Genomic DNA, 19,431 nt, shown 5'->3' on the forward strand with positions numbered 1-19,431 from the left:
CTTATCGCTCTCTACAACTCCCTGAAAGGAGGTTGTAGAGAGGTGGGGTCGGTCTCTTCTCCCAGGTAACAAGTGATAGGACGAGAGGAAATGGCCTCAAGTTGTGCCAGGGGAGGTTTAGACTGGATATTAGGAAATTTTTCTTCACCGAGAGGGTTATCAAGCATTGGAACAGGCTGCCCAGGGAAGTGGTTGAGTCGCCATCCCTGGAGGTATTTAAAGGATGTTTGGATGAGGTGCTTAGGGACATGGTGTAGTGGTGGTCTTGGCAGTGTTAGGTTTATGGTTGGACTTGATGATCTTAAAGGTCTTTTCCAACCTATACGGTTCTGTGATTCTGTGATTCTGTACCGCTGCTCTCAGCAGCAGCAGCAATTGCTGCTAGAAGGTCCCCGGTGCGCCAGGATGGGAAGCAGATCTCTTCTCTACAAAGTTCAAGTTTTTGGCTATTTCTGGTTATTTTTTCATGAAAAAAAAGAATCTTTCTGCAGATATCCACTCCTTCCAGAGAGCTGCGGGGCTGGGTGTCTCTCACACTCCCTGCACAGGCGTTGGGGCCGGGTATTCATGCCAAGCCCTCCCTGGGGTTGCTCAGCGCGTGGGGTGCACGTGGGGCTGGGGGGGCCTTCGCCACCCCCTCCTCGTGGGCTCTCTCCATCCTTCCCTGGGGCACAACTTGTCCCCTGCGCAAAAAGGAAGCGAGTGACTCTGCAGGGAGCGGGAGGGACTGTTCCCCTCGAAGCGGGGTTCCCCAGCGCTCAGCTGCCCTAAGGTGGGTGTCCCGAAGCGTCAGCTCCGTGCTGCAGGAGGACTTAGCGGCGCTGATTTAGCTGGGCCAAAAATCAGGAGCGAGACTTGTCCCTGTGAGGAGCCTGCTGGACACCAGACCCTGGCCGTGTCAGCTCGCTGCGGCAGAGAGTGGGTGGCAAGTGGGGTCTGGCGTCCCCCCAGTTACCCAAACCAGGGGGCAGGCACCCACTCGAGGTCTCATTAAAAATAACATATATGCGTCCATATAAACCATACACATCTCTATAAAACATATACATCCCTATAAACCATACACATCATTATAAGCCATAGGCATCCATATAAACCATACACACCTATATAAAACATATACATCCCTATAAACCATGCACATCATTATAAGCCATACACATCCATATAAAACCTATACATCCATATAAACCATACACATCATTATAAACCATACGCATCCATATAAAACAAACATATACATCCCTATAAACCATACACATCCATATAAAACCTATATATCCTTATAAACCATGCACATCATTATAAGCCATACGCATCCATATAAAACCTATATATCCTTATAAACCATACACATCATTATAAGCCATACGCATCCATATAAAACATATACATCCCTGTAAACCATACGCATCATTATAAACCATGCACATCCATATAAAACATATACACCCTTACAAACCATACACATCATTATAAGCCATAGGCATCCATTTAAAACACATGCATCCATATAAAACATATAAGCTCTGAGGAGCTTATAAATAGCCAGTGAAAAGCCCCAAATCCCTACTTCCCTCAAAAGCGGGGAGCAGGGAAGGGCTTTGCCGAAGGTCACCGGGGCGCCGGGGCAGCGTGGGAGCCCGGCGCTGCGGGAGGGGAGAGGTGGAAGGCAGCGGGGAGAGCCACGGGAAAGCACCGACCGTATCCCGGAAAAACAGTACTGGCGGCGTGCGACGGCTGTGTAAAAACGCCTCGACAGGATTAGAGGCTTTCCCGGAAATTTCTCCCCGAAGTAAGCCAGCAAGAGGCTCGCAAGTGCTTTCAGCCCCTTCTGGAACCAGCCCTGGCGCGGCTGCCTGCTGGGTGCCACAGCTCCCTCAGACGCGCGGGGACCCCGCGCTCACGGGCGGGCAGGGGCCGGGGCGGGCAGCGCTGCCCGCTCCCCTCCTCTCTCCGCGCTGCCGCGAGAGCCGCTTCCCCGCGCGGCTGCCGACCCGCGGCCCCTTCCCGGCCGCGGCCCCGTTAATGGTTAACCCGCCCGGGTGGGCCGATGGGGCCGGCGGCGGTGGCGTGATCCCCGCCCCGCCGCGCCGGGCAAAGCCGCCGCCGCCGCCGCCGCCGCGCTCCGGCTCGGGGGCTCCGCGGGCGCGCTCCGGCTGCTCCGCGGGCGCGCAGCGGCTCGGCGCTCCGGGCCGCGCCGTGCCGAGGGGGCTCGGCGGCCCCCCAGCCTCCCCGCGCTCCCCGTCGGGGGCCGGGGGCCGGCATGGCCCCGCGGGCGCTGGCGCTGGCGCTGGTGCTGGCGCTGGTGCTGGCGCGGGCGGCGGCGGAGCTGGCGGAGGAGCTGGTGCTGGCCCTGGGGGCGGCCGAGGAGGAGGCCCCCGCCGGCGGGGCCGCCCCGTCGGGGCCCGCCGCCTTCCACCGTGCCGCCAAGGTGAGGAGCGCGGGGCGGAGCGGGGGCGGCGGGGCCGGCCACCCGTGCGCGTCCCCCCCCGCCCCGACCCGAGCCCGCCGGCCCTCGCGTCCCCGCAGGCGTCGTGGCGGCTGCCCGGGCGCTACCTGGTGGTGCTGCGGGCGGGCGGCGGCCGGGCCGAGGTGCGAGGCGCGGCGCGGCGGCTGCAGGCCCGGGCGGCGCGGCGGGGATACCTGACGGAGCTGCTGCACGTCTTCCACCTCCTGCCCGCCTTCCTGGTGAAGATGAGCAGCGACGTGCTGGACACGGTACGTGGGGCGCGGGACGGGCCCCAGCGCGGCGGGGGTGGGCTGTGGGGGGCGGGGGGTGGCAGCCCCGGCCTCGGGGGGGGAACGGAAGCTTTGCCACCGCGCCGGGCACCGGGCCTCTCCTCCCCGCAGGCGCTGAAGCTGCCGCACGTGGAGTACGTCGAGGAGGACGCCTACGTCTTTGCCCAGAGCATCCCCTGGAACCTGGGCAGGATCGTGCCGCCGCAGCCCAGCTCGGGCGCCTACAGCCCTCCCAGTAAGCGCTGGGGCGCGGGGGGAGGACCACGGGGCTCCGGGGAAGGGTCGGTGGCCCCGTCCCCTCTCCTGATCTCGAGGGGATGGGGATATCCCCCTGCCCCGCGGTGCTGCGGGTCTGGAGCTGCATTTTGGGAGCTTCCCAGGTGGCCTGGGCTGACGGTGGCGGCGGTTGCCTTCCCTCCCCCACCCCGGCTGCATCCCTGGTAGATAAAGGTGACCTGGTGGAGATTTACCTGCTGGACACCAGCGTGCAGAGCACCCACCGGGAGATTGAGGGCAGGGTGCTCGTGACCGACTTCGAGAGCGTCCCGGAGGAGGACGGCACCCGCTTCCACAGGCAGGTGAGCCCCGAGGTGCTGCATGCTGCAGCCTGGCAAGAGCATCCCCCCGCACCCACCAAGCTCTGAACGGGCTTGTGGGGCTCGCCAGGACAGGAGAGTCACTTGGCTCGTGGCAAAATGCTGGGCAGGACGCGCAGCAACGGGAGCTGTGGTCCTGGGGGTTGTTGGGACCCTCAGCGTGGTCTGTTTGGGGCTGTGGCTGAGCGGGGCAGGGCTCCTTTCTGGGGAAAGCAGGCTGGGGGGGCACGGGTGCGTGTCAAGGTGCTGTTGCAAGAGGGAATCGAGGTCCACCCAACAGGCGGGGCCACGAAGGCTGCCTGCACCCTGCGGTGGGTGCTAGCGCTGCCTTGCATGGCTTTGCATCGCTGCGTGCGTAGGGGAGCCCAGTGCTAGCACAGCCCCAGGGAAGGCTGGCTGCATCCCCCGTCCTTTCTGCCAGCTTTTCTCCTTCCGCACAGGATGATTTTTTTATCTTCCCCCCAACCCCAAAATATTTTCGAAGATTTATTCTGCAGCGGGATTTAGCTGGTGCAAAGCACAAGGGGTGGGGTGGGGTGGGATGGGGAGCACGCTGCCGTGTTGCAAACCTGCTTTGATGCAATGGGCCGGGGCATAAAACCGGGGTGCCTGTGCCAGGCCAGCAAGTGCGACAGCCACGGGACCCACATGGCCGGGGTGCTGAGCGGGCGCGACGCCGGCGTGGCCACGGGCGCCAACATCCGCAGCCTCCGCGTGCTGAACTGCCAGGGGAAGGGCACCCTCAGCGGGACCCTCATCGGTGAGTCACCCCACGCCCTGGAGAGGAGCGCGCTCCCTCCCGGAGCCCCCCGCCTCGTCCCTGTCCTGCGAGAGTGCCCTGTTTCTCCTCTCATCGCCCCCAGGCCTGGAGTTTATCAAGGCAACGCTGGAGGCTCGTCCCCACGCGCCGCTGGTGGTGCTGCTGCCCTTCGCCGGCGCCTACAGCCGTGTGCTGAACGCCGGCTGTCGGCGGATGGTGCAGATGGGGGTGGTGGTGGTCACGGCTGCTGGTAACTACAAGGACGATGCCTGCCTGTACTCGCCAGCGTCCGAGCCGGAGGTACGGGCTGGGGGGAACTCCCTGGGGTGTGAGGATGTGGGGGGTCGTGCTGCTACCTCCCTAGGCTCATCCGCTCCAGCACCAAGTCGGCTGAGCGGGCTGGGGCTGCGCATCGTGTCCCGCTCACGTCCCCCTCCGTCACCGCCTTGGCAGGTCATCACGGTCGGTGCCACCAACAGTGAGGACCAGCCCGCCTCCATCGGCACCCTGGGCACCAACTTTGGCCGCTGCGTGGACCTGTTCGCCCCGGGGGATGACATCATCGGCGCCTCCAGCGACTGCAGCACGTGCTTCACAACGCAGAGCGGGACGTCGCAGGCAGCCGCGCATGTGGCAGGCGAGCTGGGCTGCGGGGTGGCGGGCAGGGCTGGCTCTCCGCTTGCCCTGAGTGGTGCTGGCGCTGGGCACGTGTCCCTGCAGGTACAGGGCACCGGGGCTGCCTGTGCTGGGGACATTTTTGCGTGCCACAGTGCCACGGTTTTGGCACATTTGGGTGCTGCAGCCTGGACAGAGCTCCCGCATCCCGTGCGTGTGGATGATGGGCTGCAGTGATTCTTTCTCCTGTCTCTCTGAAGTTGCGTTGCTCGGGGCAGTCGTGCGTAGGCGGCTGCGTGGCCCCTGGTTCTCACCGTGGCCCCCCTGGGCTCTTGGCAGGCATCGCTGCCATGCTGCTCAGCGCTGAGCCCCAGCTGAGCCTCGCCGAGCTCCGGCAGCGCCTCCTGCACTTTGCCACCAAGAACGTCATGGACATGGCGTGGTTCCCTGAGGAGCAGCGGCTCCAGACACCCAACAGCGTGGCTGGGCTGCCCACCCGGCTGGGCGCAGGTAAAGACTTCGGCTGCCTGCTGGGTGCCCGGCAGAGCTCTGCTCTCACCAGGGAAAGAAACGCCTGGGTGAAAGCACGGTGCGTCGGCAGGGCATGTCCCTCCCTCCCTCTCTCCCTCCCACGAGCTGTGCCGGTGATGGCTGAGCCTGAGCGTGGCAGAGGGGAGGGGGGAGATCTGCCAGCCCTTGTTGGCAGCCTGGCCCGTGTCGTGGGCTCTGGGTGCCGCTGTGGGTGTCCACCCTGCTGCTGACGCCAACTGCCCCGTTGCAGACGAGCAGCTCTACTGCCGCTCGGTGTGGTCGGCGCGCTCGGGGCTCACCCGGCACGCCACGGCCGTGGCTCGCTGCGCCAGCGCCGAGGAGATGCTCAGCTGCTCCAGCTTCTCCCGTAGCGGCAGGCGGCTGGGGGAGCACATGGAGGTGAGCAGGGCGTGCGGAGACAGGACGACTGCCCCTGGGGTGCCCGCCGGCCTCGGAGGGGTGTCCCCAGACCCCCGATCACCCCCAGTGATGCCGTGCTGCCCCGGCCGCAGGACAAGGACGGGCAGAAGCAGTGCGTGGCCCACAATGCTTTCCGGGGCCAGGGCGTCTACGCCATCGCCAGGTGCTGCACGTGGCCCAGGGCCGAGTGCCGGATCAACGCCAGCTCCCCGGCAGCCGAGGGGGCCGGCTGCTCCCCGCGGGACCACGTGCTGACCGGTAATGCCCGACACGGCGGGTTACAGAGCCTTGAGCCAACACGCTGATGGCCGAGGGTGTTTCTTCCAGAAAAACTCTGGGACCTGGGGGTAAAAGGGTGGGTGTGAATGCTGAGCTGACAGGGAAGGGGGGCACGTGCTGCGTGCGTGGAGGCAGGGAAGGCTCAGGGCTGAGCAGGGACATCCCTTAGCACCTGCGTGTGCACTGGGATGCTGCTGCGGCCCCCCCGTGCCAACAGCCCCTCTCCCCTCGGCAGGGTGCAGTTTCCACTCCCCCACCGCGGCGCTGGGTGACAGCGGCAGACCCGTCGTGGGACCGGGGAGCGGGCCCAGCCACTGCGCCGTCAGGACGGAGGTGATGGCACACGCCTTGTGCTGCCCTGCCGCCGGCCTCGAGTGCCGGGTGAAGGAGCACATGTCCCTGGGCTCCGCGGAGAAGGTAGGGATGGTGCACGCTCCTCCGCCATGGTGTTGTCCTCACCTCTGCTTGTCCCTCTGCCACCCTGATGGCGGGGTCAGGCTGGCTCCAGCATCTCATTGCGGCCGCCCCAACCCCAGCCTTCACTGGGGTCCCCAGTTGCCTGCCTGTAAGGGGACAGCCCCCCTAGCTGGGGTCCCGTGGCTCAGCGTGACACTGGCCACATCACCCTGAGCCCCGGGGACGGGCAGACCCCTGCCCCTTTGCTGACCCGTGGAGGATGACCTCTTCTCCCCCGTTAGGTGACGGTGTCCTGTGACGACGGCTGGACGCTGACGGGCTGCAACGCCCATTCCCAGAGCCCCGGCACCATGGGAGCCTACGCCGTGGATGATACCTGCGTGGCAGCCAGCATCCCTGGCAGCAGCACGGCTGCGGTCATTGCCATTTGCTGCCGGAGCCGGCAGTAGGGACGGGCTGAGCCGGAGACGCGGCTGCCCTGGCCTGGCGTGCCCGGCGTAGCAGAGATGGGTGCTTTGCTGGACCGCCGCGTCCCTGGCTCGGTACCTTCCCAGGGCTGAGCTGCCGCTCCCAGCGTGGTCCACGCTCCGACGTGCGGCTGCTGACGACCTCCGCGCTTGGGCTGCCGTGGCGGTGGCACCATCTCGCACGCAGCGGGGCCGAGAGCCGGGGGCTCTGCAAGAGCTCTCCAAGCAGCCCCCGCGCAGCTGCAGCCCTGCCCCATCGCAGGAGCCATCCAGGCATGCTTTCCCCACCACGCGCCGGGTCTTTCTATAAATACTGTGACTGTGTGAGCCGTCCTGAGGCTGTTTGTTCGTGTTGTCACCCAGCATATGACAAAACCACCGCTTTTAAAAAAAAAAATACCGTGGTGAGGATTGCTCCTTTCTTCCCTGGTTAGTTGCTCATTAGATGTCAGCTAATGCTGCTTAGCACCTGGGAAATCGTAGTTTAGCCATTTTTGAATAGTTTTATAATTGTCTACTCACGTACCTAGGAGACTTCTTTACTTTTTAGTCAAGTGTAAGGGCTCTAGTTTAAACAGTCTGCTTGTTTAAATAGATTTTAATCTGCATTGCTACAGAGTCAGCTACTGCTTTGTTAGTGTTTTTTTGTCGTTAAGTCAAAGTTAATGATGTGCTGGTGTTCCGCACTGCTTTAACAGTTTCCCTTTCAGGGCTTCCCAAGACACGTAGAACTGGCTGTAATTCCTTTAAAAAAAAAAAAATAAGGAAAAGCTTTCATAGTACCTTGGTTTTTACATTTGTACCTTAAATATTTATTTGAAATGTTATAAATAAACATTTTATAAATGTCTTTTTAAAATAAAATTCATAGACCCGTGCTCAATAGATATGATCCATCGTCTGGCTTCATGTACATCCCTACAGGGAACCAGTCGGGAAGGGGGAGCTGGCACCCGCCCGGCAGGGATGCTGCTCCCCCAAACGAGCTCCGCTCCGTTAGCGAGCCAGCCACAGGCCACCGCCTCGGGCTCCGATCCCTGCCTCTGGCAGGAGGTGCCCCTGGACGCCCGCTGGCACCCTCAGCGGTCAGCGCGGGCACCCTGCCCTTGCCCACGGCTGGCCTGAGCTCTGGGACTGGCGCAGAGACCAGGGGCTGAGTCCCGTCGTCCCGCGCGCACGCGAGAACAGAAGTTTGTTTTTAAAACAGTGGTGTAGGACAAGAGCTTCCAGGTACGGAAACAAACCATCATCCAGCTTTGGGGAACGCGCCCTTGTGATTTTTGCTGCTGTTTCTAGTAGCGCGGGGCTTCACTTGATAAACGCTGAAGCCCCAGGAAGAAGGTAAAGCATAGATGCTCAGAGATGCGCAGCAGCAGAGGAAGGCTGAGAAGTACCAGAAGCCACCAAAGCTGGGTCTCACTTTTTTTTGGGTGATTAGCAGCCTCCTGGTACTACAATATATAATTTGTGTGGTGTTACTTGAGGACAGATGAAAAAATAAAGCTTGATACCACAAGCAACAGGTTAACCTGTCAAACTTTGGGCTATTCTGGGTTGGGAGTTTTGCCCCATCAAAAAGCCCCTTACAGATCCGTTACTCCAGCTTTAATGGGCAAGAGAAGATAGAGACCCAGTAGGAAGCACCCCTTTGAAAGGTTTAAACTGTTCCTAACTTGTTACCTAAAGATGGCAAAAGCCCAACCCTAATCTAAACATGTAATTACAGCTGATAAAATTACAGGCTGTAATTCTATACATGGTATGTAATCTGAATTTTGCACAAAGAGGGGGAAAAGAAAAAGGGATGCTAGCCTAAGAGCTCCTGAACAGCTTTGACACGGTTGGTAATTTTCCAGTAGACGGATGAGGCTGTAACCTCTCAAAACGTGCATCGGATATTTCTCCTCTGCTGACTTCCCTGCTGAGAGGGGAAGATCCTGCTGCTGCTCACCTGCCGGCTCCCAGCAGAAGGCGTGAGCACGTTCCACGCACACTAAGCCAGATACAGCTTTCACGGCTTAGTTCAAGCGTGCATAAGCCTGGTGGAAGGAAACAATATTAAAAGATTAGCCCTCGCTTAGTATCTTGTATGTGGGTAGGCAGAAAAGCCTCTCATTCAGGAGAAAGCAGCGTTGATCCCAGGTACGCTGCGACGCACTGTTTGCAATACCCAGTGCACGCTCCCAGGACTGGCACTGCCAGTGGAGAGCACAGGCTGGGTCATGCTTGAAATATAAGAGTCTTTGTCCTTAGGACAGAGGACAAAGGCAGGCAGAGCCGGGACGGCAGCCTTGTCTGTAGCTCCTAGTTCTGCTTATGAAGGTAGCAGACAGCTGAGCAGGGAAATACCAGCACCACGGCACTGTTGCACGTCCAGCTTTCTGCACCTCGCACCGACAGGAAAGGCAGTATTAATTCAAGTCCAGATCGCCTGCAAATCTTGCTCTCTGTCACCCAAAAGCCGGTCTAATCCATGACTGCAAGCGTAGGCAGGGTAAATCATTCTGCTAAGGAGGTGAGGAGAAGAAACTGCACACAGATACGAATCTGACAGCGCACCAGAACATGCTGTGGCATAAGGATACACAGCGGCACAGCTCCGATGGCCGTTCAGCTGCTTTGATTTACTCTGGACAGGAGCCAAAATGGCAATCAGGGTAACCTCTCGGAGCTTATCATCTGCAGGACTGGCCTAAAAAGTTTCAAGATAAGAGGATCAACAAGACAACAGCGTAGCAGTGTATGTGTAGTCTAAAGATTACACTAGTTTTCTGTGAAAGGAATAACTTTATTCCATTGACCAGGAATCCCAAGACTGTTCATCAAGACTGCCTATTTTTCCAGTGCCAAATGTCTATGTATTAATCAGACAATATCTCCCCGAATGCTCACAGGCAGGCTGCGGCTGCTCCTCACTGAACATTTTGTAAGCTGTATAAAAACATTTTCATCCAAAAAGATTGGCAGTAAAAATTACAACATAGAAATGCATCACAATTTACACAAAAACTAGTTTTGTTGAACTCTGTTTTCCAAAAAATAATCTTCAGCAGGTTCAAATGACAGCAGCTGGAAACAAAAATAATTGACCAAGTATTATCTTATTGCAAATTATAACCATTGACTTTGTACAAGCGTGAGCAGAACCATGAAAAAGTTTGTATTGGTTTCAAGTATACAGTGGTGATGAGCCATGCTGATGCAATTCTCTTATCAATGCTTCTCTGGGCCTGCGGTAATCGAGGACGTCGTTTCCATAGGAAATAACAGGAACCTGAAGTGACAAGTGGTGCCAACCCATAGGAACATTACCAGCTTCTTCCGTCACCATCACCGCTGCGTACTGACTTCTCATGATGATTTATGACCCATTAACAAAGTATTAGGGATGGGGGAAGGAAGAAGGGGTATCCGTAAGAAATGATGATTTATTCAAAATTAATTTAAAACATCACATTTAAAATGTCCCAGCACATTATCAGAAACACTTATAAAATGCTAACTCTGCCATGTGTCTATGAAAACATTGTTTGGAAAATAAAGTGAGAGATTCACTACAATGCCACCCTTACGTCTTTGCACGCGCAATTTATGACAACGGCTCTCTTAACCCACAACAAGTTATAAAGCTGTACAGCTGAAATCAGATCGGATGTTTACTTCCAACAGTGAAATGACTGGTTAATTTCAATATTAGTGCACAACAGTGAAAAGCTGTCTGCTGCTTCTTGTTTCGGCAACAGTATGTAAAAAGAAAAAAAAGGCACTTTTTGGCTGGTTGTGCCTTTAACTTGGCAAATTTATCTGTTCTGGAGGTACCCAGGCACTCCTTAAGATGTCCCCCATTTCTGTGCATGTTTGTTTATATAATTTTTTTTAAAGTAAGGCAGAATCCATAAATAAAGGCAAAAAGCAGTGCAGAAAATGTGACAAACGCAAAATGTACAAAAGATGAAGAGTTAGTTGGCACAAAAGAAGCTAGTATCCAGAGCCAGAAATCACTGAACTGCACTTGACATGGAAAACAAAACTGTGCTCAAATCATCCCAACTGGTTTCCAGTTGTTTATGAGCAAATCAAAAGAGCTGTGATATTTTAAACGTTGCCTGGTCAAGTGAAAATACAAACAAAGCCAAATCATTCTTTCCCCGTGTTAAAATTGCTATAAAATCTGCACAACAGTGTCCCCAACTCAAGGAATTATTCATCATATACAACCAATACCAACTTTCTCAGTAATTTCAAAGCATAAGCAAGTGATTGCAGATCACATGATTGAGACTACATTTTATTCAATATGTCTCCAAAGGTTAAAAAAATTTAATGAGTAAAACTGCAACAGAATTCCATCTTAAAGTGCTTTTTTCTTTTAAACTACTCATTAACTTTTTTTTTTTAATTCACCAACATCCTTTAATAATAAACACTTGCATACCTAGAGAACAAAGCTTTTCTTTTATTGCCCCTCCCAGTTGTCTGTGGTTTTCAGAAGGGTACCAGAAAAGACAACCCATTCCAGAGCTCCTTGACCAAACCATTCTGTAAGGAATCACCCTCCTTACAGAGCAATCTTGCTGATCCTTCTCATAAAGAGCTTTACAAATTAGCAGGGAGACATATTAAATACAGAAGTCCTTATGTAAACCCATTCTTTAACTAATATTTTACAATGAAATGTAAGTCATCACACATCTTTACAGAAATTTGAATATTCCTATTCAATATTATCAGAAAGATTAAAAATTTGCCCTCCATACATAAGGGCAGTCTGTTTTTTTTCCTGTATAAAAACCAAAAGAATTTTTTTGCAGCATCACAGAAAAGCAACAGTTTTACATTCACTCATTTAATGTTCACATAAAAATTCAACCACTAGCGTTTGTGTATTTGATAAAATCTTCTTGACAAACTGTTTTTGGTGTCTGGACTGTCATAAGCTACTGCAGGTGAAGATGCAGTTTTCTAGAGCATTTATTGATCTGAAGCCTTCATGGCTAAAAAATGCTTTTAGCTTTCAGGGAAACAACCTCCTCCAGCATTGCCTCCGATCCTATAAAGCCACTTCTCTTCCAGACTCTTCTAACGGCATAAGCAACAGGACTCCAGTTTCAGTAGGTACCGGGCATTAAATGTTTGAGTTGATCTGTTTTTGTGTTCATAGGTATCCTCTACGGGTCAACATCATCAAGGTCACTTTTAGGCTCACCAATCATCATAGGAGACTCTGAGCCCTTTCAATACACACAAGGGATGGGGAGAGAAAGATATGGCACGTTATTTTTGTAAGGCGCATAATTATTGTGTCTACATTCAGTGATGGTTCTGACCCGGGCCCCAGGAACAAGCTGTCTAACAGAGCAACACAACAGAAGATAGGCATGCCCTTATTTTATTGTTACCTGCTGCAGATGTCTCTCTCCGTTCTCGTTGGCTGGACTACTTTCTGACCCGTTACTGCTTCCAGACTGATCTTTCTCATTCAGCAAGGCTGTGGCATAGGCCAGCGTGTCCTGAGTTGGAAACAGTCCAAGAGAGCGTCAGGGCCTATGGTGATACCTTCATCTCAATCATTATTATTATTATTATTTTTTTTAAAGTTGATTCTGAAACAATATAGCTGCTGTAGCGAGATAGTTGAGTCACCACAGGTAATTGTGAGGTATTGACTAACATCATTTAAGGGTTAGTTTTTTGAGGAACCACCATAGGATCTGGGCTTCTAAAGGAAGAATGGTCTTAAGTGCACTGGAATATGCTAGAGTTGCTAAAACCAGAGATGCTAACTGAAAAGCAAAAAAGGAAATAATACAAGTTTAACATCATCTCCCAAGACTGTGACACATACCTGTGCTGAAATAGTGCGCTGGAAGGTTTTTGCCGTTGATGTTTCATTGGATACATTACTCTGTGGAGCCCAATAATGTTCAGACATCTGCATAAAAAGCCAAGAAAGCCATGAAATTGCCATATGAGTTTTACATGTAAAAACTCACATCCACTTGTGACGGCAGGTGAACTAACAAGTCTGGAACAAGCTTCCTGAATCCTTTGGCTGGAGCTCTGGGGCATAGACAAGCATGCACTTTTAATGCAACCAGAACAGTCAGAGAGACTATCGCCCCTTAGCCGAAAACCAGCAACCAACTCCCTTTATTTGGTAACTGTACATGTGTGCAAGTTACTGGATATCAGCTGAAGAGTGGTGGATTCAGGGTTTACATGAGCCAGTAGAAAGAAAAATGGGTACAGCTGGACTATCCAGACCTGTCAGCTCGCTGCGTTTCAAGAGAAGAGCGGCAACAAGTTGTGCCAGCTGCACTGCAAGCATCCCAACTGATTCTGCTTCTTCCAGTATTCAGTACAGTAGGAGTTTATGCATCTGACATCTGCCTGGCAGCAGCTGTCAGGACAGAAAGGCAGCCTGGAGCTGGGATACTATCATGTTGTACATGCAGTGCTGGGAGACCAAGCATTGCCCTGCTTGACTGTAGGCAAACCTGGGCTAATTCTGCTGAGCTTTAAGTTTCCAAAGTGTCCTTGGGTGTTTATTAAAGATGTGCCGGCCAACCTACGTGAAGTTTAGAGGGAAGAACAAAAAAATACACGTGTGGGAGGAAAAAAGCTGTATCTGTCAACAGCTATGTTTTGTGCAAAGCTGCAGTGATTCTGTAAGGAATCCACTCATTTATGCATTCCCTTGCATCAGCATGCAGGCAATGGAAAATTGCTTTTTTTAGAAAAGTGAAACCTTCTAACATGAATACAGTGGCACCGAAAGCTTCCCACACAGCAAGGAATGATAATCATTACGACCATTCACACTTGGTTTTATTCACTGTACACACATCTACACCTGAAACATCTGGGGGCCTACTGAAGTTCTTGCATGCATCAGATTTGGCTGCATCCATACTGTCCTTGTAAAAAATGAAGTAGCTTGTATTTTGTCTTTAAGAGTCATCTCAAAGAGCCATATAGAGGACGGAGATTTCATAATTCTCATTGTAAACAAAGCGGCAGCCTTTCCATAAAGTTACAGCCAAACTACCTTTTTCTGTAGCCACTGCACAGCCCAACTCCAGTGGTGGGAATTCTCCTTGAAATAATCTTTCGCAGTAGGGCACCTTGGAAATTGAAATTATATTCATTAGTCACGAACAAGGCATTATGGCAAACTTAAAAAATAATCCAAAGACTTCTCTTTGTGCTGCTGCCCTCTGTATGTACAGTTACCATTGCAAACTACGACCTAAGCTGTACAGCCCTGTTATTAACTGAATTGGCAAGAGCAATAATGCCTAGTAGAGTTCACATGAAGTAACCTACTACACAGATTCACATATTTCAGAACTATGCTTTATTGGGACATATGCCAAGTTCCAAACAAAGAGAATTTAGGAATCATAATATTTCAAAAAACTGGGACAGTTTCCTTATGTTTATCTTGGTCTTAATCCTAGGCTCCTGCTCTACAGAACGTAGCTGACCTTTGCCTTTATAAACAGCAATTATCGGTTGTTATACGAGAAATCCATCTCAGGTACTACTCCGTAAAGATTTCACTTCATACTGACGCATGTACTATCAAGACCTTTCAGAACCACTTGTATCACAGTAACAAAACAAAGCTGATCAAAAGTAGAAAGAGCAGCAGCCTTAACCGTCACAGAAGGGCCTAAGGTAGGGATGAGGTTAAATTCTGAAACCCATATTACTCACTTCTGAGCCAAAGTAACAAGGAACTTGACACACTGGTAACAACGGCTGCTGTCCACATGGTTGCTGTGGTGCATCAAGGCTGTGAGGAGAAACACATGGATTAAAACATACAATTCAGATTTCTGTGTACCAGCCAGTCTGAAAACATAACAAAGACGAAGCTAAAATTTTAACTGAGGTCGTGGAAGTTATTTCTACAGATGTTAGCATGAGTATGTGTGTTAAACACACTACTGTACTGCTGGCAGTTTTGAGTACTTCCACAACTCTATTGGATTAAAAATAGATCAAAGTGAAATGCAGTAATTCTTTCAAATGCGGTACCTGAATTTTAAACAGTCCTCTCCTAATGCAGTTATTCTTCCCCTATAATCCAGTCTATGTTAGATAATCCCTATGGTTACATCTGTCTGAAGGAAAAAAAAAATGTTTGAAACCCCCTTAAATGGACCAGATCACCAGCTGGATCAGATCATCACCTGGATCAAAACTTGCAAAGCTAGAAGAATGTTTAAAGCTTCTTCACACAAACAAGCATAGCAAAATTCAACAGCCATGAATCTCTTCTATGGGAGACTTGGGCAAAACCCCAGGCCATTCCTACCAGGAAGTTTTCTATACCGTGAATTGCCACGTTTTAACAAAATTCTTTGACTGAAGAGAAGCACAAAGATTTCCATGGAGCTGCCACAATCAGATTTGTTACTCAAAACTGCTCTGTCCATAGGAGTCAAAGAATACTGTAGTGAAACCTCTAAAGCAGGCAAACAATTGCTAGGGAGCTGCAAATTGCCAGTTTTTCTACCATGAAAGCACAGCAGATGATTAAAACTACAGCACTGGTGTACTGCAAATTATGCACAAACACCCTCTTGAGGACCACAGAAAACTACCGATTGCTGATTTCCTTTCTTGGAGTAAAACTAGCCAATGTGACTGATAGGTCACGGTCCACGTGCAGTGAGACTGAATGCTGCTCAGTGCTGTTGCAAGGAAACTCCAAGGTAAAACTACAACTTTCACTCCCTAAACTCACAGCAGTTCATGTAAAATATGTATGATTTAATAACATTACATGAAAAGCCTTCAAAGTAAAAATCCAACTGAATAATTGCATCTCTCTTCTGTAGAGGAAAAAAGGTCATGTATCGCCCAAGTTACAGAACAGAATTGGTCCAAGTGGGACCAATTTACCCAGAAATAAAATAACCACTTAGCTATTCTCTTACACTGCCGCATCTTACCTTCTCTTCTATCAGTCATACATGGAAACTACTAAACAGAAGAGCACTGAAGTATAAGAGAGAAAGAACAAAGCTAAATATTCGTTCTCACTAAAACAGAATCCAAAATAACTTAAGGTGAAAGCCACAATCTGAAGCAGTTCCTCATCCAAACAGCTATGAAAGAGGTGCTCAAGCTTCAGTAGCTCATCAGAGGTGCTCTCTGAGCACTGTGTGACTACCCCACATTTCTCTTGCCCACAAAGCCTCTTCTCCTGATTCATATGAAGTAAGCTCTCATCACTTCTGGGACTTTTCTGTTGCCTTTGAATGCTTTAGTAACTTCAGTAAAGTTTCTGTATCAAATGGAGAGACAACACTTTGTATGAGCAGCAACAAATGGGAGCCACCTGTCAGATTATGAGGCTATCCTGCAGTTAGTGGTATTAGCATCCTTCCATGCTGAACCAGTTCCTTTTCATGGTAATTAGGATGCTGACAAAACAAAGAGATTGGCAATTCCTTGAGATACGTAGGAGATAAAGATTAATTTTGGAGGTTACAGGATTCATAGAGCTACATTGTTATGTTAATCCAAGGTACTTTTTTTTCCCCTTCTGCATTATGTATATACCCTGATTTGCTTCTTATTTCAAAAAGTTATCACTCTTGCCAACCTCTTGGTTAAGGTTCCTTAATGTCACTTTTTAAGTATGTAAGTACCACTCTTCTCTGGGTTCACTGACTGCTGCTGTTGGAGATAATTAATTTTTCGCAGTTAAATTCCTTTCCAGTTTGCTGTTACTATAACATTCTAATGCTTATTTTGGATTTTCTTACAGTGTTTTGTGGGGTTGTGGTGGCTAAATCAAATAGTGTTGAGTTGGTTTCCCTGAGAAGTAAAACAGTATAGAAGGATTAGAAACAAGGAGATGATATGAACCATCATCAACATAAGGGTCAGTAGGAAACAGGAGCGTTCACCCACTGGCTTACTTGCCTATTAATCCGTTTTCAGTTTCAAAGGCAAATTTGATGCGCTCTACTTGTAACGGGTCTTCAATAACCTGTTAGGAAAGAAAAAGATCAACAGAAGTAAGTTCCGTGTGATACCTGTATCTATTCTATGAAATGGTTTTAACGGTTTTTAATGGTTTTAACTACCACAACATGAAAAACAAATAAGACTTGTGAAGTTTCATATACCGGATTATCAAAACAGCAATTGAAAAAGTAATAAAAACTCCAAACTGAAGGATTAAAAGATACGTGGATGTTGAAATTCCCAATGCAGTCCTGACTTTGTCATTATGCGTTGATACAAAAATCTATCCTGTACAAGCCTTTACCCTTCACCTACCAGTATCTCATGGAGTAACTGGAATATGTTTTTCAGTTCATGAGGTGGAGCAGTTTCCAGCTGAGTCTGCATGTAAGAAATATAGTTACTTAGATAATAAAATACATTGATGATGCAAAGAATTACAAGACAGCTTTACAGATTTTTGAAAATTTGTTGTTTTAAACAGTAAAAGCTTAACCCCCCCCAATCCACCAACCGTACCGATTGTTCTGCAGATCCCAGTGCCACTATAACCCATGAGACACAGTATAACCAAAGCCTAGAAGAATAACTTATGCAAAAAGCTTATCTTGACTATCTCCATACCTTGATGAAGTGTAGCACAGTAAAGGAAAAGTGCTCATTACAAAAGCAGCAGTAGACCACCATCTCAATGAGAACCGACAGAGATCCAGTTAGCTCTCGTAATGCATACATCACCTAATGGAAAGGTGCAAAAAGTTTCAGACACAGCCATACAATTGTATCTAAGAGATGGATCAATTTTATAATAGAAATAGTCTTTTCCAGGAAGGATGCAGTTTTTTTATCTCCCAGTACCTGCATGGCCCACTGAGCTGAACTCCTGCCCTCATAGCACTCCATTCAGCTCCTGCTGCCCACTTCCAAGAGTCTGGTCAAGCATGACCCATTAAGCCAGAGCAATTCAAGCTAGCACCTCCAGCTGACATATGGTAACTGACCGCACGGGCACTTGCAAAATGTGTTCAGCTGTCTTTGCTAACTTCGTAAACTCTCTAACCAGACCCCTAAGTTTAGGGATATACTGGAAAATAAGAAGGTGTCAAGAAGAAACCAAAGATGCCTTCTTGTTTATGCTCAGAATAATAACCACATACTCCCCAGCTGTCTGCTTTTCAATATTCAGTGTTTTTCATGTAAGGATATTTCAAAGAACTAACATCAGATCAGCTTTTAGGTTCAAGCAGGGCAGAATTTAGAACAGATACCTCCATTAAGTAAGGTTTTCCCTCAGACAGGAATAACAAGGCTTCCACTTCTTCATGGAGCGTCAAAAGTGGACCTGAAGCGGTGATGCTTAGAGGTGGACGCTGCTTAAAGAGACCAGGAGCTATAATAGCAAATACAAAAACAATCCACTAATAAATTAGATTGTTCTGCACACCTTGAAGACACTGCTGCTAATTTGGCACCATGTAATCTCTGATGACATTCACGTCAACTAGCTTATAGCTCGTACGGTACCACTCCAAGTAACAATCTCTTGCACACTAGAGTGTCATTTACTTTAGTGACAACATAGGCAAACGAACTGCAAGAAGGCCAAAGCGAAGTGGTCATATTTACTGTCAGTACTTTGAGCTTTAGTTTCACTTCCAATCACTGTTGCATATTCATCATATTCAGAACGTTTACCATCGTTCTTTTACTTTATGATTTTTGACTGCCTCCAACTACAGAAACTTTTAACCCTAGAATGAAATCAAGTTATTCTTTTAAAAAGACAACTTTAAATTCCTCCTTCAGGAAACTGAAGATCTCAACTTATTCCTTTATTATCTTTCTTTGGATATCTATGTCTCTTGTAAGAAACATCTAGGTAAGTATTTCATTGCTTATTGTTCAGTAGCTCAGTCTAAATACTCCCGTTCAGATTAGCAAGAGGCATAAAAAATCTAAGCAAAACCTAGCCTGTTAGGCTGCGAGTCTGTCCCAGACAACAATGACACAGCTTGATTCACTCACATGAGGAAAGACCTTTTGAGCTTATGGGGGAGGGAGGAAGGCACAATAATGTTAATATCAAGATTCCTCCCCCACCCCGAGTGCCTGTAATACTATGTTCGCCACAGACTCTCAGTACATTTACAGCAAAATAAAAAGTAATCAAACGTATGCTAACCATTACTGCCTTAAATTCAAAGTTATTGCATTTTTCCTCACTGATATTGTTACTCCCAGTAAAAGCAACTGAAATGCAAAGTCACCAAAAGGCAAAAACTCTATTCTTACCAACATTTCTTTGTGAGGAAACGTCAGAGTGCAAAACAAGTAGTGCTACCGTATTGTGAAGATATCCAAACTCACGAGCTTGTGCTGAACTCCACCTGCGATTCTGCTTGAGCCAAAGGAGAGATTTAATTAACTTTTGATTAGCTGATTTAGTCAACTTTGCTAAGTCAAAACAAAGCAATGTCCTTAACAGTCCACCACCATGTTCTAATACTTTGAAGTTGGTGAAAATGTTGTTATCATCAAACCATCACATTTACTTCTGCCAAAACAGCTATTTCCATGTTAACTACACAAAGGTAGACTAAGACTTGCATGAATTTTA

General features: G+C 49.7%; 2 protein-coding genes across 3 annotated transcripts in view; one reads left to right on the forward strand and one right to left on the reverse strand.

Moving 5' to 3' along the window:
• Positions 1-2,134: 2,134 nt before the first annotated feature.
• On the forward strand, positions 2,135-7,621 carry PCSK9 (proprotein convertase subtilisin/kexin type 9). Its single transcript, XM_075506642.1, has 12 exons — positions 2,135-2,434; positions 2,533-2,721; positions 2,854-2,977; positions 3,187-3,320; positions 3,957-4,098; positions 4,202-4,398; positions 4,552-4,735; positions 5,053-5,223; positions 5,495-5,643; positions 5,757-5,922; positions 6,179-6,360; positions 6,642-7,621. The coding sequence occupies exons 1-12, from the start codon at positions 2,267-2,269 to the stop codon at positions 6,807-6,809; spliced, it is 1,974 nt and encodes a 657-aa protein (XP_075362757.1). The 5' UTR covers positions 2,135-2,266; the 3' UTR covers positions 6,810-7,621.
• Positions 7,622-9,909: 2,288 nt separating this feature from the next.
• USP24 (ubiquitin specific peptidase 24) overlaps positions 9,910-19,431 on the reverse strand; it is a 66,099-nt gene continuing 56,577 nt past the window's right edge. Inside the window, exons 58-67 of one of the 2 annotated variants that reach the window (XM_075508833.1) lie at positions 19,107-19,212; positions 18,083-18,204; positions 17,439-17,552; positions 17,130-17,195; positions 16,770-16,836; positions 14,547-14,625; positions 13,876-13,951; positions 12,673-12,759; positions 12,227-12,337; positions 9,910-12,058 (exon numbers count right to left, since the gene is read on the reverse strand). In XM_075508833.1, coding sequence (XP_075364948.1) covers positions 11,996-12,058; positions 12,227-12,337; positions 12,673-12,759; positions 13,876-13,951; positions 14,547-14,625; positions 16,770-16,836; positions 17,130-17,195; positions 17,439-17,552; positions 18,083-18,204; positions 19,107-19,212 — 891 coding nt within the window. In that variant the 3' untranslated portion in view covers positions 9,910-11,995. The remainder of the gene's footprint in view (positions 12,059-12,226; positions 12,338-12,672; positions 12,760-13,875; positions 13,952-14,546; positions 14,626-16,769; positions 16,837-17,129; positions 17,196-17,438; positions 17,553-18,082; positions 18,205-19,106; positions 19,213-19,431) is intronic. The other variant, XM_075508834.1, reaches the window with a different exon arrangement.

Source organism: Mycteria americana, chromosome 7 (assembly GCF_035582795.1).
Source record: "Mycteria americana isolate JAX WOST 10 ecotype Jacksonville Zoo and Gardens chromosome 7, USCA_MyAme_1.0, whole genome shotgun sequence".
Lineage (NCBI taxonomy): Eukaryota > Metazoa > Chordata > Aves > Ciconiiformes > Ciconiidae > Mycteria > Mycteria americana.

Excerpts from the sequence above, each read along its gene's own strand:
- PCSK9 (XM_075506642.1), top strand. The coding sequence starts at position 2,267 with ATGGCCCCGCGGGCGCTGGCGCTGGCGCTGGTGCTGGCGCTGGTGCTG. Across the intron at positions 4,099-4,201 it reads CCTCAGCGGGACCCTCATCG|GCCTGGAGTTTATCAAGGCA; the intron begins GTGAGTCACCCC and ends CATCGCCCCCAG. Across the intron at positions 5,644-5,756 it reads GGCTGGGGGAGCACATGGAG|GACAAGGACGGGCAGAAGCA; the intron begins GTGAGCAGGGCG and ends CCCCGGCCGCAG.